Source organism: Callorhinus ursinus, unplaced genomic scaffold (assembly GCF_003265705.2).
Source record: "Callorhinus ursinus isolate GAN/ISIS: 27379988/994484 unplaced genomic scaffold, GSC_fseal_2.0 scaffold102, whole genome shotgun sequence".
In the NCBI taxonomy this organism is placed as follows: Eukaryota; Metazoa; Chordata; class Mammalia; order Carnivora; family Otariidae; genus Callorhinus; species Callorhinus ursinus.
In genome coordinates this window covers 1,340,317-1,364,870 of record NW_027397164.1, presented here as the reverse complement: position 1 = coordinate 1,364,870, position 24,554 = coordinate 1,340,317, and the positions used below count along the sequence as shown (strand labels likewise).

The window sequence follows — 24,554 nt, the reverse complement described above, 5'->3', positions numbered from 1 at the left end:
TTTTTTGGGGCAGTATCTAACTGTCACAGTCTCTCAAAACAGGACACGGCTGACCCGGACCCAATGCTGGACCAGCCCGACCCCAGGGTGATTAAGCCAGTCTGGTGGCTGACGAAGGCAAGCGGGCACCAGTAACCACGCTGACCCTGGAAGCTCTGCGGGAGGACAAGCGACTTTCAGGTCATTAGGATCCTGAGACCAGGCGCAAGTGGAGAATGAGGAACAGCATTTCTTTCTTTGGAAAATTAGATAAACTGAGACCCAGAACAGAAAACCAGCTCACTCCAGGCTGCCTACTCCTTCACCGGCCAAATCTGGACTGGGGGACTGGGATTAGAAACCTGGGCGCCCCTCACAGGCTGGCGTCACCCCTCCTTTCCCCAACCGAGGCCTGGCAGACGCTCTGTAGCTTATTTACATGGGCTCTGGGTGGTGTTGCGGCTCAGTGAGCAGGTTTATCTATTTATGCCCCGCCTGGGCTGCAGTCACAAAGAAGAGGTGTTCTCTGAGCTCATCAACAGATGACACGGAAGCTAGCCCAGGTGCAGATGCAAGAGAATTGAGAAAGTCAAAATAAAATAAAATCCTTGCTATAGACAGCAGAGACAACAGAGACAGAAAGTCGAAGGGTTAGGAAACTCTGAGTTGGGTCACTGTTCTGATGCCCCCGCCCTGCCCAAGCTTGATGCGTTCCTGCTGAGGGCCCAGCTCTCAGCCAATCCCGCCCCCCGCCCATCGCCCCCACAGCACCACTGGCCTCTGGCAGTCGGTAGAGCTTCATGGTACGCTGCATGGTCATGTTTCTGCTCAGGTGGGAGAACTTCACTTCAATGAGCTTCCGTGGGTTTAGGGACCGATGCCAGTACCTGTGGGGGACACAAATGTCCTGTCCTCAGAGGATTCTGACAAGTCCCGCTGAGAGCGAAGGCATGGAGCTCTCCAGATGGCCAGCAGGTGGCGGGAGAGACACGCCAGGCCCCAGGAGCGCCAGTGCCGGTGGTGGGCTGTCCAATGGTCCCCCAGTAAATGCAGGGCTGCCACAGCTCTTCCCGAATTTTCTATTTTTCTTTCCCAAATTCTAAAAGCCAAGTCCACGAAAAGACTTGTAGTTCTCAGAATGTGCACCCTCGTCCTCCCTCCCCCACTGCATGTGCCTGGTGTTTCACCTCTGACGTTCTCGAGGCAGAGACTGTTCAGTTCCTTCAAACAACTTTCTGAGGCAGAGGCGGTCCCTGGTCACCCAGGTGTCAAACACGTTCTCTTTGGCCCACAGAATATTCAAAATAAAATTGAGCCAACCACTTAAAACTCTTAGACATTTACCATCAAAATCCAGATTTGGGCTGGTCCTTAAAAACTACCATAAAATCCCAGCGGAATGACCTCCCATTTCCAAAAGGCAGGAATCAGTGGGAGCGGAGGGTGGCTGACCCCTCTGGACAGGGCACCCACTCTCCAGTCTGTTCCTACAAACTCCCCCTTCACTCTTCCGTGCTCCCCCCCGCCCCGGCTCCTGTGGGCAGCCACCAGCCATCTCGTCAGACAGGAGAGAAGCAGGATGCTCTCGGGCATGCAACGACTGAGGGCCAGAGCTGCGACTCAGCACACAAGCTCCCGGCAAGAGCAGGCACACCAGGACTTCAAGTGCCCCGCAAGAGATCTCTACCTGCAGGTGCCCACAGGCTTTGGTAATACCACCCCGGCAGTGTAAACAGCTTGGAAAATGCCCTCCAGGTGAACTCGCCGGGTTATCTCCCGGATCAAGACCGGAGCCACCCTCTTGGAGCGCAGCTTCTTGTGGACACACAGGAAGTTGATCTCCACCATCTTCTTCTCTCTGGAGAGAAAGGAAAAACCCCCAGTACCCAGCTTTTAACGGGGAAGGTAATCCCTTCAAGACCCAGGAGCCACCACGTAGGGAGGGGGGGCCTTCAGTTGAGGCTTGCGTTCTGCCGCCACCTGCAGCCAGCAGCTGGTACTTGGGGTCCCCCCCGGGCCCGCTGCACCAGGCAAGGAACCCACTCCTTTCAGCCAGACCCCACGTTCAAAAGTAGGTGAGACTCAAGCCAACTCCTTTATTTGGCAGCATCACCAGGATCTGCCTGGTGAATCCCCACCAGCAGGATGGGGGAGTCCCACCTGTACCTGGCAGGGTACCTCAGACTAAGTCAAGGGCTATCCTGGAATTTCAAGGGTTCTGACTCCCACAAGAATCCCAGGCCTATAAGCCCAGAAGACCGTGGCGGATGGCTCTGATGTTTCCAGGGAAAATGAAGAGCAGAGCTCAGAGGCCCCACGACTGTTCGGATGTTGAGTCACACTGGCTTGGGCCCACTTATGAAGCTGCTCAAGTGCACAACCGTGTGACAGGTGTTATAAGTGCAAACACGGGGCCCCTGTGCAGGTAGCATACTGGCCCTGACGGTGGACCCCATCCAGCCCAGATCGCAAACAAGAGAACCAGCAGCAACTCTGAGCAAAAGAGACGGTTCCTGTCATGAATTTCTATTCCCAGGACCTGAGTTCCTTCCCTTCACCTTTTCTTTCGTGAAGGTATGTGCATCTTTTCTACCCTGCTACCAGACCAAGGAGGATGGCAGCGATGTGGGGAGTGGCGCTGGTGCTTACGTGTCATAGATGTGGATGTTCGCCGGGATGGCACTGATGAACCCAACCAGTTTCCGACTCGAGACCACTCGAACCCCACAGTGCCACTGGGGGAGCCAGCCAGGTGGTCGGAGAGCCCTAGAAGAGAGACAGTAACCACTGACCGGCGCACCGGGCAGACAGCTTGCGCACCATAGCCGAGTCTGTTCTCACCTCCTGCTCCACCTCCCTGGAGGTTAAGAGCTAAGTCTTCTCTTTAGGGCTAAGCCCTCCCGGACACACATGGGGTCGAGCCAGAGCCCCTTCCTGCTGCTCAGCCCACCTCGCCTACTCACCCACCCAATTCAAGTCTGTCATACTGAGGACTCTGCAACCGATCGAATTTCTTTGTGCTTGCTCACTTTGCTAGCTTAAGCCAGATGACCAGCTCAGCGTCCAAGGGGTCCCATGGTTGTGGATGGATCATGGAGCCCCGGGAGCTCTGCTTTCCCCCCGCCCTCCGGGCACCATCATCCCCTCTTTCTGTCTGCCCAGTCTTCCCTTTCAGGCAGCCCCTCTCCAGCTCAGCCCCACTGCCTCTACATTCCTGGATACTCAACATGCGCTGGGATGCTGGAGGGCTCAGCCAAGAAGGGCCGTTTTCAGATAACCAAGCACATTCAGGAACTGGACAGAGAATGACTCTTCTTTCTTTTGAAATTTCATCCCTCCTTCCCTTCTTACACCAAGTCACCATATAACACATGATCTCTTCTTCTGGGGACCGATGCCATCAAGGCCTCCCTCACCCAGTCATTCCACCTTAAGTAAGATTTCGATTCTTAGCTCCCCTGGAAACAACTTTCCTTCAGATGTGGGAACTCAAAATGGACACCCTAATTTGCCATTCGAAGGCTGGTTCTTAGCAGGGATGAGAAAGTGGGCCCACCCCACGCCCCGCCCGAGCCGCCAGGAAGGCCTCATGGCTCACCACAGCAGAAAGTCCGGGGAGTAGTCGAACCGGAACATATTGTCGTCGTCCTCCACATAGTTCTCATTCAGGAGGCCATAGAGCTCTTTCAGCTGCAGAGACACAAGCAGCTGCTTCAGAGCCACCCGGCCATGGGCGGGAGAGGCAACCCCACCTCCCTGCAGCTCTAAGCTTTCCAGAAGGATAAGGCAAACTATGAAAAACCATGTTTCATCTCATAAATCCTTTTTGCTCCGGGCATGGCAGGGACTCTTTTGGAACAAAGCACCCTAGTGGTACGAGGAAACCGAGCCACCGAGAGGTAGAGCGGCAGACTTCAGTACATACAGTGGCAGAGCAAGAATGTCATCCAACTAACCAGCCGCTCCATCGTTAAGACAGGGAACAAATGAACAGATGAACAAGACAAACAAATGCATGGCAGAAAGATATCGCCTTGGGGAGCTACAGAGCTTAACTCTCAATCTGCCTGAGAAGCCAGGTGCTATTTAATGCGGCATCTTGGGCGGCACCTGGCTGGCTCGGTTGGTGAAGCATGTGACTCTTGATCTTGGGTTGGTGAGTTTGAGCCCCACAATGGGCGAAGAGATGACTTAAAAAGTAAAATCTTTTTTTTTTAAGATTTTATTTATCTGACAGAGAGAGAGAGAATGAGAGAGTGAGAGAGGGAACACAAGCAGGGGGAGTGGGAGAGGGAGAAGAAGCAGGCTTCCCACGGAGCCGGATGCGGGGCTTGGTCATGACCTGAGCTGAAGGCAGACGCTCAACGACTGAGCCACCCAGATGCCCCCAAAAATAAAATCTTAAAAAAAAAAAAAAAGTGGCATCTTGGGCAGGCCTCAGAGGCCAACAGACAGGGAGCCAAGGTGGGGTATGTGTGTGTCTGCTCCAACCTGATTGGATCAGCTCTCAAGAGAGTCCTTAAGGAAGGCCTGGGTAGCATCTGTCTCCATATGATGGCAGGGCTCACTGAAAGTGGCACCCAACCGCACTGCGGCCTGCCCAGGCCTACTCACCACACCACGGTCCCCCAGGTCCAAGGCATCCCAGGTGAAGCCCTGGGGCAGGGTGTAGGGCTCCTGGCGGATGTTGTCTTTGTCAGGCTCCACGGGCCCATGGGTGTTCACCACTTCTCCTGGAAGAAGAGCAGAGCTGTGAGCCTCACCCTCTGTCTCGGCACAGGGGTGGGGTGGGGTGGCGTGGGGGTGGGGAAGAGGGAGGGAAGGGGCTCAGCTCCAACATCGACCACAGCAAATTCCTCCTGTCCCTAGGAGCCCTCCGTGTGAAGAACACTCTGTGCTTGGCAACTGCAGACCATCTCTCCAGCTACCCTGAGTCCCCAACTGAGAGCAAACTCATAGCAAAGCCTCAGAACAATCACTAAGATCCAAGGTAGCTGGTTTTTTGGAAATTCTTTTAAATCTCCCTTTGGTTACTAAATGGCAAACATTCATCTTGACTAATTTGGCTTCCTGCCTCCCGGCTGGTATAAAAACAACCATCATGGTCCTGGCCCAGGCCCATCAACCTGGATGGATTTATAAGGAGTTGCAACAAGGCTGCTTTTGTGTCAACAGCAACAACAATGTACTGGGCCCATTGCTGAACCAGATGATGGCATCAAGGCGCCAGGCTCAATCCCGGCCCGGCCAGCCTTGGCTTTCAGCAATGTGGGCCAGTTAACCGCTGCTGCCAACTTGGTTCCTCGGTGCTTACGGAGTCCTACAAGCGTCTTTAGCCTAAATCACTGAATCTACATGATGCTGCCGGGAAGTTACCCTCTGACACAGTATCTCCACCCTGGACAGACGCCCCTCCTCTATGGAGTGTGTGGACAGTGCTCGGGGGCACTCAGATGATACAGCCCTGATGCCCTCGCACAGCCAAACTGGACTCATGTGATACATGTGAACAAATCGATCACTTAATTGTGGCCCTTGGAATGATGTGGTTTCCACAGTTCAGAGCTTGTTCATATTCACACTTGTAAGAACGCAATGTTTAGTACATTTTGAAAACTGCCTTCGAAAGGGACCCACTCAGTACACTGCTTTGCTCCCAGCATCAGGCTCTGTACACACTCGGCACTCAATTCAGGCTTTTACTGACTTGCAGACCCGTGGCCCAAATACGTCATTCTAATGTGTTAAAGGCAGAGCTAACAGATCCATGGGGCAGGTGTAGTGGAAGAGACCACCTCAGGCTATGAGCTGAGGACAACACCGTTAGGACTGACCATCCCACTCTCTCTCACTCAGGACATGTACCAAGAACCAACCTGCACCAGGCATTGTGCACAAGCATACAGCGGGGAAAAGACAGGGTCCTGTCCCCACAAGATGGACCATCTTCTGGGGAAGTATTTAATAAGTACTAGGGGTCACAAACTGGAAAATGCAGGCAACAATGGGGACACATAGCAAGGAAGCAACCGGCCACCTCCAATTAACCACCTGGCTTCCCAGGAAGTTTGCTTGGGAAAGAGGTTATATTTTTCTTCCCTAGTTTAGAAACCAGCCTTTTGATTTATTCATAAAATAGCCCTTATGAATTAATTTAATGTCAATCAATCTACTTCCAATCCACTGCCATGTGAAATGTTTAGAGCCTACAAAGCCAAGAGGGCTGGCTAGACCCTTGGAAAGTTCCAAGGATCTCCCTGCTAGTCTTGTGGAGGTGCTGGTCAGTTCCCTGCCTTGTACTGAACTTATACCTTTTCCAAAATACATTTAACCTCCTCCTTCTTATTTTTTCCTAAATGATCTCCATGGGCAAGATACTGGTAGTCTTCCCCACTATACTACAATCATCTCAAGGCTGAATCTTTTTCCTTAGGCTGGTTACTAGGCCCTCCATGCAAGGAGCATTTCCATTCACTCCTTCACCACGTGTTCATGGAAGCCCAGAGCGCAGGAGTTCTGGGGCGGGAGCTGGTGAATGGGATGGCACATCCCTCATCATCATGGGCACCCAAAAGACAGGTGGGCAGGCACCTGCTCCCCAGCAGGATGAGGGCCCCTGACCTCATGATAAGCCAGCTCTCCTACGTCATCTCAAGGCTGTTTGATATCTGCAAGACACAGCTGACAAAGCAGAGTTCCAGGACACAACGAAAAAACTGACACCACTTTCAACAAGTTCACAGTCTGGGGTGCCAACGGAGCTGAGGAGCGGCCCTAGGCTCCTGCACTGTCCTCCGGTCAGCGCCCAGCATCACCGCTTCTGCCTGTGCGGAGAGGGTCTTCACCTTCACAGGGTTCTTGAGCGCCTCGCCTCCTGCTGCGCAGATGTGGGAGACTGCCACAGACAATGGTGCGGGTACAGCCAACGATCACTAGGCTACCTGGACCCAGTAACCGATTAAGGATGCTGGGAACTTTAAAAACCCTGGACTTTAAGAGGGTTTCATTCTGTACACTCTCCCCCCAAAAATTCTCTCCTCCTTCCAACATCAAAGATCCAAAACAACGCACCACAGCAACTGTGAACGACTTGGAAGCAAAGAATGTGAGATCTGGGAGACTTTAAAGCAAACGGAGAGGACAAGGAAGAGAGCGAGAGTGGGGAGGCTTCCCAGAAAAGCCACGTACAAGTCTGAGCTCTCCCTTGGGGAGCAGTTACTTGTACAAACGAATCTAAGAGTGGCAAAATTCCAAACCATGGAGGGGATCAAAAGTTTATCTGGGAACAGAACTGTGCATATATTTGGGAACACAGAACTGTCACTGTCACACAGCCTAAAACAGCTGCTGTTCAGAAGGCCCTTCGATGGCGACTTTAGGACTGTAAACTTCTAAAAAATTCCAGGTCTCTTCAGTGGAATACAACCGAATCACATCTCTCCCAAGAAGGTGGGGAGTAAACAGGACACTTGATAGGCTTCATGGCCACCAGTGCCATCTCCCACCACTGGTAGGAAAAATCATGGCAAGAAGCTGTAAGTGGCACTGCTCCGAGGAGAACTAGGCTGGGGCCTCAGCCACACGGACCAATTGAAGCCTCCAACGTGCTGCTCTCTGCCGGCTGCCTCACGAAAACAACAGAAGCCTTCCTCTGGGCCTGACCGCGGACCTGAAAGGCAGACTGGTCAGGTGCTCAGAGCAACAGCCCTCCCCCCAGGGCCCCACCACACATGGCCCAGGAGGCACATCCAGAAGAAATACAGCTGAGCTCGTTCCACTTTCCCGAGGGCGTCGGGCTACTACAGCACCTGTGTGGCTTTCTCACAAAGTTTCTGACAACAAAACTGGAGCACTCTCTACATTTACATAGAGTAACTGGACTGATGAGGAACAGAAGTCCATGGACCCCAATTCATCTCTATGAAGAATGGAGCTAAGTTACCCATTTGCAAATTCTTAATGAAAAATAAAATTGGACCAAAAACCCCAAAACCCATCTGAAAACTGGGCCAAGATGCCTGGCAGCACCACAAAATGCCTCATCAAGCATTTCACTTTGAGGGAGAGCGTGTTGCTCTCGACATTCTTCCTGCTCCTTGGCGGGGAGTGGTCACTGGGACTCATTCCTGGTAATGCCCTACTAACAGCATTAGTGTGACCCAAAGCCTTGCTGGAGGGCTTAGCCAGTGGGCCTAGGACCTGGCTGACCTGGGCAGCCTGACAGACAAGGCAGGTGGGTCGGGCCCGGGTTCTGGAATAGCGCCGGCTGCCGAATCACCACTCCTCACATCTAGGCAGTGCTTGCTTCTGGATTGTGACTGAGCTGTCCAAGAACTGCATCTGCTCTAGAGCAGTGTCTGAAACCTGCAAAGTGGACACAAATGCCCTCCAGGTTCCAATTCTACAGGTCTGAGGTGGGGCCTGAGAATTTGCATGTCTATAAGCTCTTAGGCAATGCCCACCCTGCTGGTCTGAGGACCACGCTTTGAGTAGTACTGCCCAATTATCACAGAGACCCCACCTCTGGAATAGATCATCTCTGTGGGCGTAGCTGCTCCTCTCCCCTCTCCAGTCTTTGGCCCTGCCCTGCCCCCGCCCCCCGCAAACATTCTGGAAAAGACCAGTCACTTATGTTTGGTATCTGAACGCATGTCTTCTCAGCACACTTTCTCAGTCACAGAGAAAATAGGCATTGGGCCATCAATAGGTCCAGAATCATGGTGCAACCGCTCCAGAAATTTTCTGTCGACAGTGACATCTGAAGTTAGCCATCAACATTAGCTGTGGCTCAATCTCAGCAGGCATCTCTAACTCTACTATGTCGGTCTCTCTAAAATCCTTTGAGTTTTCCTGCTTGTCCCATCCCTTTAAGAGCTCAGTACAGCTTTTTTAAAGGGTGCCAAACAGACCTGCACAGGGCATTCCCGGGGTTGAGCCATCACTGTTAAGCAAAATGTCAAGTTACGTGTAGTTGGGTAGCATGCACTGGCTGAGAGACAAAGGGAAAGGGCTTGGGGGGGGCGGCGCCTGGGTGTCTCAGTTGGTTAAGCATGTGCCTTTAGCTCAGGTGATGATCTCAGGGTCCTGGGATCAAGCCCCACATCGGGCTCCCTGCTCAGCAGGGAGTCTGCTGCTTCTTCTCCCTCTGCTCCTCCCCACTGCTTGTGCCCTCTCCCTCTCTCAAATAAATAAAGTAAAATCTTAAAAAAAAAAAGGGGGGGGGGAAAGGGTTGGGGACTTAGCCCACCCCAGGGCCAGACATCTGCCCGATAAACAAGAAGGTCTCTCTACAAAATCTCTTTGGGAAGACAGACCCGTGGGCACACAACCCCACTCGGCCTATGCCAATATACTGTTTTTCTTTGTAGATTTGTAGTAGATGATGATGGACTAAAGGAATCAGTACTTGTTCTCAGTATGTACTCCTGTGAAACAGTAAGGTCCCTGAGCATTAGTGTTTTCTATACAGCATTTTTAAGACCACCCTCTAAAAATAACCACCAAGGAACGCCAGGACTCTACCACCTTCCCCCTACAAATTCGGTGTGGCACCCGAAACACAGCTAAGACACATCCTTCCCCATCGCCTGGGGAAGAAAGCACATACATACCCAGTTTGGGGACAGGCTGCGTGTCCCAGAACTGGTAGCTTCGCTTGCTAGCCTCCTCCATGGTTTTGGCAGGCCCCTGACCCACTGAGAACAGTTCAATGGCCTTCTGTATTTCCTGGATCCTCTCGGCTGGCAAAGAGTTCATCTGGATGAGATAAAGTTGGGGAGAGAAAAGGCTCATTATGTTAATAAGCACTTTTGATTAATCACAAGTGTAAGAGTTAAGGGGTGCAACTTAAGGAAGGGGTATGGTTCCTCCATCCCAAACCCAGAGGTCAGATGTCATATGACAACCAGAGAAAGAGCAGTTGGCGATGGGCTCTCTGAAGGGTGGGTGCTTCCTACGGGGTTTCTCCTTCTTAGCCTCATGATGTTTGGTTGCAAAAGGAATACATGCTCAGTGTAAAATTTCAAACAATGCAGAAATATATACTACATATAGAAAGTAAACACCCAGCAATCCCGCCCCTTAAATATAATCCTTATCATCAACAGTCTTAATTTAGGAGGTGTAGGGTGAGAAGAGGCAAAAATAATTTCAGACTTTTTTGCATGCAAGCTCCAAGCACACACACGCACAATTTTCAAAAAACTAGAATTGGTCATATGGTATTATTCTACATGCTGTTCTTCCTTAAACACTAAGTCTTAGGGATGCCTGGGTGGCTCGGTCGGTTAAGCGGCTGCCTTTGGCTCAGGGCACGATCCCAGGGTCCTAGGATCAAGCCCCACATTGGGCTCCTTGCTCAGTGCCCTTGCCCTCTCCCTCTGCCTGACACTCCCCCTGCTTGTGCTCTTTCTCTGACAAATAAAATCTTAAAAAAATAAAAAACACTATGTCTTAGAGACCCTTCCATGTGGACACGCAGCCCTGCTCATCCGAACTGAGTCCACTTTGCGGACAGACCACAATATATTCAGCAAGTCCCTCGCTGATGGGCATTTTCGTGATTTTGTTCTTCAGCTTTACAAAAAATGCCATAATGAACTTTCCTGTACATCTATTCTTGCTCACTGGGATATGTATTCCTGCCAGATAAAGTCTAAGAAAGAGATTTTCTGGGTCAAAGGATATGCACATTTGAAATTGTAATGGATATTGTCAATTTGCTCTCTAAAATGAGAATATCGATTAATAATCCAAAGAACACTGTGTTCATTTACTTAGTATGAATTAATAACCCAGTGAGCACGAGTTTCTCCTGACCCTCATCATTAGATTTACCAAATCTTAAACTCTACTAATCTAGGAGGAAAAAAATATATTAATTTTTTTGTCAATTTATCTTTTGATATACTGATTGAACATGTATTTTTAATTGAGTAAACTGCCTACTCTTTTCATTATTTTAAATTGGCTGATTCAAATACTACAAATATTTTCCCAGTCTGTTATCTTTTTAACTTCTACAGAGATTATTTAAATTTGTCAATTTTTCTTTTATGACTTCCAGGTCTTATGTGAGGCTTACAATTATCTAAAAATACTCATAATTTCTCCTGGTATTTTTACTGTACCATTTTCTTAAATTTAGATTGAGAAGGACAGGGAGAACATAAACTAACATGTTTACATTGCTTATTCCTGGGAGGTAGGACAAGTGATTTTTTCTTCCTCTTGTTAGGTTTTTCCTAAATTCTTGACAATGAACTGCACCCCTCTCACAAAGAGGGAAAGGGAGGCTATGTAAATGGTATTTTGTTAAATGTTTCTAATTCCAAAGTGAACCATTCTGACACACGCTGGAGCTCAAATACCTGTGAAGTCTTCCGAACACCCACCCCCAGACAAACTCATGAAACAAGTAAAAGTCTCTAAAGCCAAAGCATGGGCTTGGGCTAGAATCCCTGACCCAATGACCTGGCTGAGCCATTGCTCTCATCTTTAAATTATTTTTTTTTTAAGTAGGCTCTATGTCCAACGTGGGGCTCAAACTCTCAACTCCTAAATCAAAGTTGCATGCTCAGGGCCCTAGGTGGCTTAGTCGGTTAAGTGTCTGCCTTCAGCTCAGGTTATAATCCCAGAGTCCTGGGATTGAGTCCTGGGATCGAGCCCCAGGTTGAGCTCCCTGCTCAGCGGGGTATCTGCTTCTCCTTCTTCCTCTGCGCCTTCCCCTGCTTGTGTGCACACGTGCTCTCTCAAATAAATAAAATCTTAGAGGAAAAAAAAAAAAAAGAGTTGCATGCTCTACCACCTGAGCCAGGTAGGCACCCCACTGCTCGCATCTTTAAAATGAAGAAGACCCCCTCCTCCCTGGCAGGGATGTTGAAGGTTTAGGATGGATTTAAATGAAGTGCCTGGCAAGAACCTGGCCGACATGGTGGTCAATAATGGTGTTTGATTTTATTTTTTTCCCTGTAGGGGATTTAATATTGAGAACAGTAAAAAAATCACTTGAAGTCATTTCTCAACAAGGTAGGAGATTCAAGCTGGAGTACAACATTTGTGGCATAAAACAAAGTGTGGGTATATTGGAGTGAGACTGGATTTCTTGTGAGGCTTAGACACTGTGCTAGAGGTAATTCTAAGAGAGGGATTATGTGTTCAAGCTTCTCCTGCGGTCTACTCTGAAGGGGGCAGCACTTAACCTGAAAGAAAAGGTTTTCTTTGTTAAATGTACAGAACAAACCAATCCCTCCCCATACTTCCGGGTTTCAGGTCAGTGTGTCAGTCTTAGGTCGTCTGGTCTAGGCCAGTGGTTCTCAGCTGTGGAGCTCAGCAGTGCACTCTGTGCGACCCGCGCGGTTTCCAGCGCAAGGACTACGGCAATCAGAGAATGCTTGCAATACATAAAGGGTGGCCTTAAAAAGAGCAGGCCTTTTCTTCTCCCCGTGGCGGGGACTCAAGTCAGAAAGGACGGAGAACCACTGCTCTAGGCGGCAGGGGCCGTCAAGCGGGATCGCTCTCAGGCGCCTCACACAGCACCACATGCAGCCCTGTACCTGTGTGTACTGAGGGGGCAACGTGCTCAGGAGACAGTGTCTAACCTGCTGTGGCTCTTAAGGTACCGAGAGCAGTCTCATCACCTAGGTCTAGGGCAGCAGAGGGCCGCAGAGGGGTCCAACTCCTCCATCTTGAAGTAATACCAGTGGAGATGGTCAATCTGAATTGTTCCTATACATTGACCCCCAAACTCTCTCCTCTGAAAAAGCAACTCTCAGTCACACGAAAACAGAGCCTCCTTGTTACCTTCACAGGCTGATCCTGGGCTGAATCTGTCTCACTGCCTTTCTCTTTCTTCTTTTTTTGTTTCTTTTTCTTCTTTTTGGCTCCAGTGTCATTGGCTGGACTCAAACCACTGTTAAGACAAAGTAAATACTGATGCAGGGTTTTTAAAAAATCATCTGTTTTGAGCTACACTGACAAAGAGCTTTCTGTGAAGCCAGATCTTCCTTAATCAGGCCTGTTGGCTTCAGAAGACGACTAGAGAATCCAGGTCCCAGAGGGGCATTTGGAGGACACCACCAAACGCGGCTCTCCTCACTCCCACCAGCTCTGGGGGGTGAGAGTAGGGTGGGAGGGGCGCCTGTGCCAGAAATGTCCTATTTGTTTGGAAAGACCTTTTCAATTCTTGCTTTTATTTGATGTTTATTTTCTTCTGATTGCTAGAGTGCTGTAACCAAAGGCAAATGATAATTGGTAACAGGGCATTCCTATCACCACCACTTCCTTAGAGCCCTGAATTTAAAACGATGAGAGCCCAAAGCAGTCTTTTTGGACACCCTTCCTCATCCCCACTCCCACTCTCCCAGTGCATCAGGTTTAGTGAAATTCCCCAGCTGGATCTAAAGCTCAAGGCAGTACTGCAAAGGGAGGAAGAAAGGAGGAAAAAGGCAGTTTCACATTGCCGCGATCTGTGTCCAAGCTAGTGAAACAGTTGTGAGCACTGCCGAAATCAAGCCTGCAGGACCTAGGGCGACTGTCAGCTGGCTCAGACCCGGTGATCACCACAGGCAAAACCCAGAACCTGGGATCTGGGGAAAAGAACAGTGAAGCACCCACCCACTCCTGCCACAAAGCGACTACATGAAACATGCCTGTGAGCCCAGTAAAGGGGAGAGGCCCTCTGCATGACACACCCCACGAATGCAGCAAAAAACAGTCTCGTAGCCACATCTGAACGTCTCCTACAGCCTTTTATTATGGTTTTCTGAGGTCTCTCAACATCTTTACTGAGACACAAATCATATTATACTGTGTTTCCTTCACATTTTCCATTCATTTGCTCCCTTTTCCCAATTCTTGTTGATTTCTGGGTTTCCTTTATTTTACCTTTGTATTGGGTTTCCTTTATTTTATTGATGAATTATAAGGTTCACCTTGCAGCTTAGCTTTCCTAATTATGCTTGGACAGATGACCCTTGAACAACACAGGGGCTGGGGTGTTGACCCCCCCCCCAGTTGAAAATCTGCATACGACTTTTGACTCTCCCAAAATTAGCTATTAATAGCCTACTGTTGATGAGGCCTTACTGATAACATGCTAATTAACAGATTTTCTAGTTGTATTATATACTATATTCTTCAAGTAAAGTAAGCTAGAAACAATATTATCGAGAAAGCCTAAGGAAAATAACATTTATAGTGCTGTGTTGTTAAAAGTTCACACGTAAGTAGACCTGTGCAGCTCAAACCCATGCTGTTCAAGGGTCAACTACAGTTGGTTTCTGTCATGTCTAAACTGATTTTGGCATTGTTGGCCTGAAAGTAATGCCTAATGTTACTCTGCCATCTTCCCTGGAAATCTTCCATTACAAAGTCAAAATTAGTAGTCCCACCTGACAATACAGTGAACCCTAATCTGCAGGATCTGCTAAAAGTGCAGGGTTTTAGCTGTATATTCTAGATAACCAATTTTCAAAGAATTAAAATAGTATAAATAATGCATTTTCCATACCATTACGATAAATTCCATTTAAGCTTTATTTTATAATTCACAAAGTATACCTGGCCTTAAAATGTCTTGGCGTGATTATGAATATTAATCATTCTCTCATAGCAAGTGGTACTGTGTAGGGAGAAGGAATCTGCAGCCATGAGCTGCCATCTCCTGTGGGAGAGGTACCTATTCCTAGGCCTGGGAGGAGCGCTGGCATCCAGACTTCATGACCTTACACTTGGACTAAAGTTACCTCCAGCCTGTGCTGGATCTCCCTGACTTTGCCATCTTTCTGCAACATCGTAAGGTCCTGTCAGCTGTGGGACTCAACTCTGTGAAAAGGCTTTCCGTACTAGAAAGTGTGTCCCTCCCATGCTAGAAAGCCTACAGTGACAGCAGCCTCTTACCCGGGAAGGTATCATCAAGCCTAACTTTTCCGTAAGCCCATAACCCTCAGTTCCTGGCTAGCTCATTCACTCTTCCTTCGCCCCGCCCTGGAATAACTGCCTGCACCCAACGCAGGGAGACAGACTACGAAGTCAGGGAGATCCAGTAAAGGCTGGAGGTTACTTTAGTCCAAGTGCACCTCCTACGTATTATCTTAATGGGACACAGAAGGCATACCATGAAAGGAAGACCGATAACAATCAGAGGGGGAATAAGGTAAACTCCTTAAAACCAGATGCTCTGCAAAACCCCCAAGGCCATGGCAAAGTACAGGAACCAGGAAGTCATTTGGATAGCCTAAAGAAAATTTTTTCCACTTAGTAATTCAATGTTATCATCTACAGGCCTATTTGTAGCCTATAACAACTCTATGTGGTTTTTAAATTCCAGACATATTCTCACTTCAGTCTCAAGATTATATGGAGCATTATAAAATTTAAAAACTGGTTGATGTTAAGAAACAAAGCAGTGCCCCACCATTGATACAATGTACAAGCCCTTCACTTCAGCTTACGGAATGAGTTACATGGTTCCTGTATATGAATTACCATAAAAAAATATTTTTAAAAAATTCTATGGATAGGGCACCTGGGTGGCTCAGTTGGTTAAGCGACTGCCTTCGGCTCAGGTCATGACCCTAGAGTCCCGGGATCGAGTCCCGCATCGGGCTTCCTGCTCAGCAGGGAGTCTGCTTCTCCCTCTCCCGCTCCCCCCTCTTGTGCTCTCTCTCGCTCTCAAATAAATAAATAAAATCTTTTAACAAAAAAAAAAATTCTATGAATAAAAGAAGGTGAAGGCAAAGAACTGCTATGTATCAACCTTCTGGATACTTACTAAACACATTTTCACATAAGGAAAATAGGAGAAATTACTTTCTCCAACTTCAGAAATCTTCACAAGCAAATCACTAAGGAACTACCTTCCTGCCTTTCTCTTCAGTGGAAACACTTCTGAGCAGCCATCGGGGACCCCACTTTTGTGGAAGGATCTTAGACTGAACTCTTGTTCTCTTTTATGCATCATCAACACACGAGCCTGACAAACTCCAAGACCCACACTAAAGCCAGAGAGCGAATTTCATTTTCCTTGTACTGCCTTGAATTCGCACACGCAGCTACTGAGCAACAATCCTGTTTCAACTTGTACAGCAGGCACAGAGATAGATGAATAACAAAGGAAGTTAAAAGAGTCATTTTCAGGGAGCTGCCAGGTACTGAACTACATCCACGAGAACACATGATGAGCTCACCATGGTCTTCCAGTCAGCAACCCAGATAGGAGGACCACTGACTCAGAGAAGAGATTTCTTTTTTTTTTTTTTCCAAAGATTTTATTTATTTGAGAGAGAGAGTGCGAGCACAAGTGGGGTGAGGGGAGGAGGGAGAAGCAGACTGGGTGCAGTCCTGGGTGTCTCTGGGTTTATGACCTGAGCCGAAGGCAGATGCGTAACCAACGGAGCCACCCAGGCACCCCGAGAAGAGATTTCCAAAGAGCTCACTAGAGTTTAGTTTTCAAGGTGATTATAGTAATTTTAATTATTCAAAAGAAACCAAGCTCAGAAGCTTTGAGAGTAAGTCTTCAAGAAGCCTCCCAGGAAGCTGCCAACACCATTTCAAGGAAGAGCTTCAGTTTGGATTTGGGGAGAACCACACCAGAGGACCCCACTGAAGCACGCTAGACCTTCTCTAAGAATTCGCATCATTTTTAAAGGGACCTGAAGTCCACACCCAGCGGGTGGACATCCCAGGGTGTGTGGGGATTCTGCAAACTGAAATAGCAATCTCTTAGAGAGCACTCTAAGCCTGCCAGGCACCTTTACACACTCCAAAGAGATGGGCCAGAACCATGGAATACATAAAATCAAAGTCTGACTTTGGTTCATTTGGTTCCAAAATAATGAGCAAAGAATTAGTGAAACCTGCCTTCCTGGGGAAAAGGGGGCTCCCTACAATGGAAATGGACATAGGAGTTCACATAAAAGTTTTGAAGTTAACACTCTAAAGTTGATAAACTCAAGTCATTAAAGACCAACCTAGCGAATATGGGACAAATTAGCAGAATGACAGAGCCAGGAACAGGGAAGACAAGCAATAAAAAAATGTCATTAAGGGGTGCCTGAGTGGCTCAGTCATTAAGCGTCTGCCTTCGGCTCAGGTCATGATCCCAGGGTCCTGGGATCGAGCCCCGCATCGGGCTCCCTGCTCAGTGGGGAGCCTGCTTCTTCCTCTCCCACTCTCCCTGCTTGTGTTCCCTCTCTCACTGTGGCTCTCTCTGTCAAATAAATAAATAAAATCTTTTAAAAAAATTACTTATAAAAATGTCATTAAAAATTTTTTTTTTTATTTAAGTAGGCTCTATGTTCAACTTGGGGCTGGAACTCACGACCCCAAGATCAAGGGTCATGCTCTACTGACTGAACCAGCCAAGAGTCCCAAGAAATGTCCTTTTTTAAAATGAAGGCCAAGATATTCTAAGCTCAAACACAGAAATCCCATGGATGCTCTGGTAAAAAGTCAGGGCTCGGGGGAGGAGATAGAAAATGAGCCTCAGTGCTGATTTCTAGAAACAGAATGCAGTGCCAGGATGTGTGAGTAGGCGGGAGGGAAGGGCACGCCGACAGATGAGCAGCTCAAGCACAGAACTTCCAGATAACATGACAAGCAGGCAGGGTCCATAACAAAGGCCTCCTCTCCATCCTACTGGGTAACAAAATCCACTCGAAAGGTACAGGATTGGGGAACAGAAAGCTGTTATTGTGGGGGAGTGCAAGCTCAGCCACCAGGGCCGCTAAGATCTCAGGGCCACCCAGCTTAACTTGCTGTTCACAGAAGAGGAAACCAAGGCCCAGACACGTGAGGCAAACTGGTCACCAACTAACCAACCGGTATCCAAGGACAAGCCTCCAATCTCTAAAGACACGGACCATTCCTTCCCAAACACCTCGGTCTTGTTTCTGTGGGAATTTATCTGAGACTCCTCCAAAGCCAAAAGACACTCTTCCATCACACAAGGCCTTAAAACAAATTTCTGTGTACCAGAGGAGCACGTACTAAAGGCAAGGAGGAGAGTGAGCCACGCTTTATCCAGAAAGCCTCCTGACTACCCTAGCTCTCACTGGTATCTGGCTAAGATTATGATCTCCCAAATGATTTAATACTTTACATAGAATAATGTGTTGCTTCCTACCTTCCCAGTAAGATTAAAAATTTCCTGAGCATAAGGACATCTGATACAGCTGTTTCCTAGAGCACCCCCAGCTGCGCCCAGTGCAGTTAAGAGTTCAACAAATAATGTGCTTGACTGACACTTTCCAGCATAATAGACTAAAATAAAACCCTGAAAAGCTGGAGCCCAAAAGAGGGTCAGCAAAACATCTCCAGAACGTTTCCATAGGACAGCTGTGTTAATAGTCTACGAAAAGTGTGGAGGGGCGCCTGGGGGGTTCAGTCGTTAAGCGTCTGCCTTCGGCTCAGGTCATGGTCCCAGGGTCCTGGGATCGAGCCCCGCATCGGGCTCCCTGCTCCACGGGAGCCTGCTTCTCCCTCTCCCACTCCCCCTGCTTGTGTTCCCTCTCTCGCTGGTCTCTCTCTGTCAAATAAATAAATAAAATCTTAAAAAAAAAGAAAAGAAAAGAAAAGTGTTGAGATGCTGTGCTCTTTTGAGCCACTGGCTGAGATTTTAAATAATCAGCTTTCTTATTAAATTATCAACTTTCTTATATGTCATCTTCTCCCTCCTGAGGACCTGTCCTATTCCTATAAAAGTTAAAACAAAAAAGCTCCACTAAAACTATTTTAAATGGTTCCAGTGTCTTAAACACAGACCACAGGTTTAGTTTTGATTATGAGATCAGAGAAAAAAAAAAAAGTTCAGAAAATAAAATTCACAATTTTTGGTCACTTATTTTCTACCCCTATAAACTAGAAGTTAATTCTTTGGGCTAAAATTTAATATTTTCAGAGAAACCTATTAAACAAATCCTAGGCTCTAACATCCTTTTGATTCTACTTTTGGATATCAGGAAATCCTTCTGCATTTACTTATGCGGTGTGATATGTTCACCAATAATCCTACTGGTACTCAGAAGGCCCAACAAGGTGAATGCAGCGGCATACAAGGGTACCCGGGTAAAAACCACATGGTCAGACTCAGTCTCAAAAGCCTATCCTCTTACTGCTGTGACTGCAGGGTCACTTACAGCAGTACCCGATACTCCGCAGTCCCACCCATCAGTTATTTATATAAAAGACTGCGTGTGAATCCTAGATGATGGGAAACATAAAACAAACAAAAAAAACCAAAACCACTTTAGTACTGCCATCAAGGCACCCCAGAAGGCCTGTGAAAAGAACAGCAGGTTGTGGGAAGGAATTACAAAAATTGCTTTTACTGCCATCCTCTGCCCTTCCTGGGACAGTTGGTCAGAATTCTGAGGGTGAACAAGCCAGTTCCTGCCATGGAGAATAACTGGTTTGTTTTGTTTTGTTTTTTTTAGGGGTCACAAAAGCTCTGATATACTAAACTGTTTAGAATGGGATTGAGACAGAAATGTAAATTCCACATCCTCTGGGTTGCTTTGGCGAGCCACGCTGTAACCTGGCAACTCCAAGGTCAAATCAAATGCTGTTCAGAGACCATTTTCAGTAATTTTCTGAGCAATGACTCACTGCTGGCAGAAATTTCACACACTAGAATGACCTCTGCAAAAGATACTTGTCCATTCAGAAGAGTTTAAAGGGGTCAGCCATCTCCATCACCAACTGGCTCCCTAGTGTGGGAAAGTTCATGGGTTACTGAATGGATCCAAAGACAGGACTCAACACTGCTGCAGAGTCAGGAGGCAGAAATCAAGGCAGTAGGGAAAAGAAATCCAGCAAGTTCGGAATGGATCCTCCAGGGTGACAAAGGAAGAGGTAGAGATGAAAATCCCAAGCCTCACTACCAAAGACAAATCAGTCTTTTTAAGTGAAGTCTAGGAGATAATCCATGGAAAGGGCTTAGCACAGTGGCCAGCACGTAGTAATAGTAACAACAGATAACATTTATCAAACGTCTGACAACAGTGTAACCTCCTCAGCTGCCTCTCAAAGTCAGCAGCAGTAGAAAATATTTCTAAGCAAGTACTGACCCTGTCAAAGAATTTTAGTTTAAGTTTGTTTGTTTGTTTGTTTTGGTGCTCTCAAAAGAGAACACCATGTTTTGTGTGCTTCAAATGCAACAATCCCTAGAGCACCTTCCTTGAGGAATCAGAAGAGAGGCTTGCAGGGTAGAGATTTTAGACAAAGTTACAGAGAAGAGCTGAAGGAGCTCCTCCTAAAGTGACTAAACCTACGGTCCCCAAATCTACGGACTCTGCAGGCAAAGGGTTAAGCGCAGACTTGGTAAAGCTGGGAAATTTTAGAGTGAGCACATTAGTTAGACAATGTGAAAAATCAGCAAAACTGGTGTGCCATGAGCAGCAGTCTCCCTGAAATAGGCTCTCATTTGCTTTTCATTTCTTCTGCTTTCCAGTCTCCTCTTTGAAGCAGCTCTTGATTACTTTCTTTTTTAACTGCAACTTAATTGGGAAATAAAATTAGAACACTTATTCGATATCAGTGATGAGGTTTCTCTTTTCATTTCTGCTTTGATCTAGTTTTGAAAAACCAAAAGCTGAAGGGAGAAATTAAGAAAAAGGGACGAAAAAGATTTCTTCTTTCCAAGAGCTAGATGTAGCTATAAGCCATCAAATAAATATGGAAAGAACCACTCTCAGAGAATCTGAAGAATAAAACAAAAGCAAGCAAGGCTGGCTTTATGGAATTTCCTTTCAAAAAGCCCTTTGTTTTCTCTTAAGTTTTTTCATAAGAGATAACAGCTCAGGACTAGTGAGGAAAACTGACAAGAACTCATCTTAACCTGTCCCCATGGAGTAAGAAAGCAGGATGGGAAAGAGACATCCTTATCAAAAGGATGGCTTACCTGCATCTCAGTGGTATCAGTGACATTGCAAAATAAACTCTAAAAGAATCCCAGGAACAAAATAATATAAAAGTCCTTTTCTGTTTCAATCATTCAAATAAACTTTACTTGTTTGTCAACCCAAAACTAAAATCTACTGCCAGCTAATAAGGTTTATTCTTTAGTAACAATTCTTGGAAAGCCTTTCACTAAAAACAAATAAGCAAATTAAAGCATATAGATGAATGGTGAACTGCATGGGGATACAGCATTAAGACGATCTTAGTCTGGGGGGTGCCTGGGTGGCTTAGTAGGTTGAACATCTCACTCTTGGTTTCAGCTCAGGTCATGATCTCACGGGTCCTGGGTTCAAGCCCCAAGTGGGGCTCTGCACTCAGTAGGAAGTCGGCTTGGAATTCTCTCTCTGCTTCTCCCCTAATTCCTGTGTGCACACACTCTCTCTCAAATAAATTATACCTGAAAAAAAAAAATTATCGTAGTCTGACTCTTCTCTCAGTTGCTCAGGGTAACTTATCTCAGGCGAGTAACAGGGAAAAATGCTGCCTGCCTTTGTTGAGTAGATTTAAAAAAAAAAAAATAGCGTACAGAAAAACTATACAGATACAGACATAAAAAATACACACACACAAAACAAAACATATACATACACTGCATGTATGCATATGCACATATGTGTGTTTCGATGTATTTGTGAAATCTATACTCATCAAATGTTTATTTATTTTATTTTTATTTTTATTTTTTTCATCAAATGTTTATTTAATTATGGTTCTTTCATTGGTGTAAAGTACTGTGAGCCCATCTTGAAAGGAAGGCCTAAGAGAGTAAGGGTGAGTTTGAACTATCATTAACTTTTGTTGCATATTGTACTTTAGACTCATTAGCATCAGATGGAGATGCTCCCCTTCAATTCTTACATCACTTTTGAAAACATTTTAAGTAATACTAAGATAAGAAAATTTCAAGAAGCCAAAAAAACAGTGGAAAACTTCCAGGACAAATTGGAGGATCCCCAATTTCTGTAGGTATTTCACAGGAAACTGTAGTAAGGCTCACAATGAGACTGACCTGGGGTAAGAAATTGTGTTTGTAAGAAAAATCCGACACTCTTCCCCTCAGTGAGGAGAAATTCCACCGACACTGAACTCTGAATTTTAACATTTGCCATTTGTTCATCCAGCAAATACTCACGAATGCCCATTAAGTGCCAGGCACCTCGAAGACATGGTCCCTCTACTCAGGCACCTTACAATCAGGTGAGGCAGGGACTGGACACACATTATTTAACTACTGTTATAAAAGCTACAAAAACGAGGTATGTGATAAGAGCACAAGCTGGGGAAAGGAGAACAGGGAAGATTTGAAGGAAGAACAGGAGCGAGGGGCCAGGCTGTATTCCCGATGTTATCTCATTTAATCCCTACAACTGGAGGTTAAGTAACTTTCCCAAGGTTATAGGACAACTAAGTGTCAGAACCAGGCTTTGAACCCCATGAATGACCCCAAAATCCATGCTCTTTCCGTGCCACACTGCCTCTTCCAAAATCATTTCCTCTGACAATTAATGGGAAAATATTAACTCCACTTCAGATTCTTAGTGCCCAAAGTAGCCTGTCCTCCAAGCTAGGTCCTCTGTTTTTCACCTGCCACCTCCAAACTCATTTATACAGACCTCTAGATTTGGGATGCTAATAAATTTGTTCACCAGACCATATATAACCATGCACAACAACAATAACAACAAAACAAAAAGTTTTTTTTTAAGGTTACCACTTTGTTGTACTATAAATAAAACACGGAACTTTCTGCCAAATAGTTTTGCAAAGTGATTCACAGATCATAGGAAATAAAACCAATTAAAGAGCTATAGACACTTGTAAGGGCAACAGTTCAGCAGAAAAAAATAAAAGCAACTACACACAGAGCAAAGAAAAAGCCTTACTTTCACTTCTGAAATGACTTTTGAATTCAACAGCTCTCATCTATAATTAGGATTTCTACTCAGGAGGGCTGCACTTTCCCTTCTTCCTGTTCCTATTTCCTCTTTAAAAGGCTCTTCCTTTCTTAGGAATCTCCAACTTCAAGGCTTTTGTTACATGACATCTATGGAGTTATAGCAAAAGAACACACACTCTTATAAAACCAGATCTGACAAACTTCCTTTTTCTTTACATTCTTCTTGCGATTTTTTTTAACGCTGGTCAAAGAACATAAAAGCTAAATCTTTTAACCTAAGGATTCATCACAAGCAGATTATAAACTACTTAATTAATCCTTTGTTCTTCCATCTCTACAAGGCAGTGGATTTTTTTTTTTTTAAGTTTATCCAAAGATTTCAACCTTTTACCTTTACCTACAGGCTACTGCTAATACTACAAATGACTTCATGGCTATGAAAAGGGGACTACCACACATACACACACGCGCGCGCACAAAATCAGACCACCACAGACTCACCCAAAGTTATACGTCAAAAAGTCTCATAACTTTCCGTTAAAAAACATACACAGAAATATAGACAGGGACAGAGCTTCAGCACCAGTTACTGTAACAATATGAAGAAAGAAGAATGACAGGGTGTGGCTTACAAGAATGAAAACTGATTTGGAAACAGAACTCAACACTGAAACGCCTGATTAATTTCTTCTGCCCAAGTAACAAACAATTACTAGCAGGCAAGAGAAGTACAGGAGATGCAGTATTAAGCCCACTTCCAATCCCTGTCCAAGCTGCACCATCACGCAATTTCTTGAAGTTCTGAGGCTATTTCAACAAAGTAAACAGAGCAAAGATCCTAGAAGACCTAATTATATACTGTTCAGGAAACTTACAGATTATCTAGAACAACGGGCACTGTACACACCAAAACATTATCATACAGTAATTACACTCTAGGGTTTATAAGGTAAGTTTGCATTTTGAGATTCTCCTGTTAGTGATATTTTACAACATAATTATGGTTTGTACAACCTGATATATTTCCTCATTGAAAGTGAGCTGCAGCGAAATGTTTTATTATTCGTTTATTGCTAATCACGTTGTTCACACACCTCTATAAGTAACGTTCCCTTTGAACTGTACTGTTAGATTGACCCGTGTTGTGCCATCGAAAACCATCGTCCAACATGCTCTTTTCCCTGAACGCGGGAGAAGCACACGAGTGGAACATTACACAGAAGAACTTTTATATAATAAAAGTATTGAATGTCTCCGGCCCTTAATATACTGAGCACCCACCCTGCTAAATGACAAAGACAGCAACCAATCGCCAGGCAGGATCCCAATGTCTCAGCCAATTAGAATATGGGGGTGGGGTTACCCTAAGCTCCCGGTGACTTCCCCGCACCCCAGAGACCCAGGTTGTGGGAGACTGGACGGGAACTGGACTCCGAGGATATCGTTACCCCCGGCTGTAGCTGTTTTCCTCCTCGTTCTCGCAATCGCTGCAGTGCTCATGGCCGTTTCCGTTCCCTTCCATCATCTGCGGCAGCGGAGGTGCCGGCGGCTTCACTGCTGTCTCACTCTCGTCCGCCATCTTGAGTTGCGAGAGCCGGCCTCCGCGCCTCGCTACATGGGGGGTTCCTATTGGACGAAAGGAACTTGCGATATAGTCTGGGTTTTGTAGTTTTTGTGTCGAAGGGAGCCGTGGTTAAAAACAGCTCATTCTGGCGAAACC

General features: G+C 46.4%; 1 protein-coding gene across 2 annotated transcripts in view; it reads right to left on the bottom strand.

The window, feature by feature from the left end:
• Nucleotides 1-24,447, bottom strand: part of NMT1 (N-myristoyltransferase 1) — a 32,122-nt gene extending 7,675 nt beyond the window's left edge. For both annotated transcript variants that reach the window (XR_003206031.2, XM_025861737.2), the window contains exons 1-8: nucleotides 24,283-24,447; nucleotides 12,781-12,889; nucleotides 9,591-9,735; nucleotides 4,594-4,712; nucleotides 3,578-3,669; nucleotides 2,629-2,745; nucleotides 1,667-1,837; nucleotides 758-866 (exon numbers count right to left, since the gene is read on the bottom strand). Coding sequence is in view for 1 of the 2 variants with exons in the window: in XM_025861737.2 (XP_025717522.1) it covers nucleotides 758-866; nucleotides 1,667-1,837; nucleotides 2,629-2,745; nucleotides 3,578-3,669; nucleotides 4,594-4,712; nucleotides 9,591-9,735; nucleotides 12,781-12,889; nucleotides 24,283-24,413 (993 nt within the window). In the remaining variant the exon portion in view is untranslated. The remainder of the gene's footprint in view (nucleotides 1-757; nucleotides 867-1,666; nucleotides 1,838-2,628; nucleotides 2,746-3,577; nucleotides 3,670-4,593; nucleotides 4,713-9,590; nucleotides 9,736-12,780; nucleotides 12,890-24,282) is intronic.
• Between the last annotated feature and the right edge of the window lie 107 nt (nucleotides 24,448-24,554).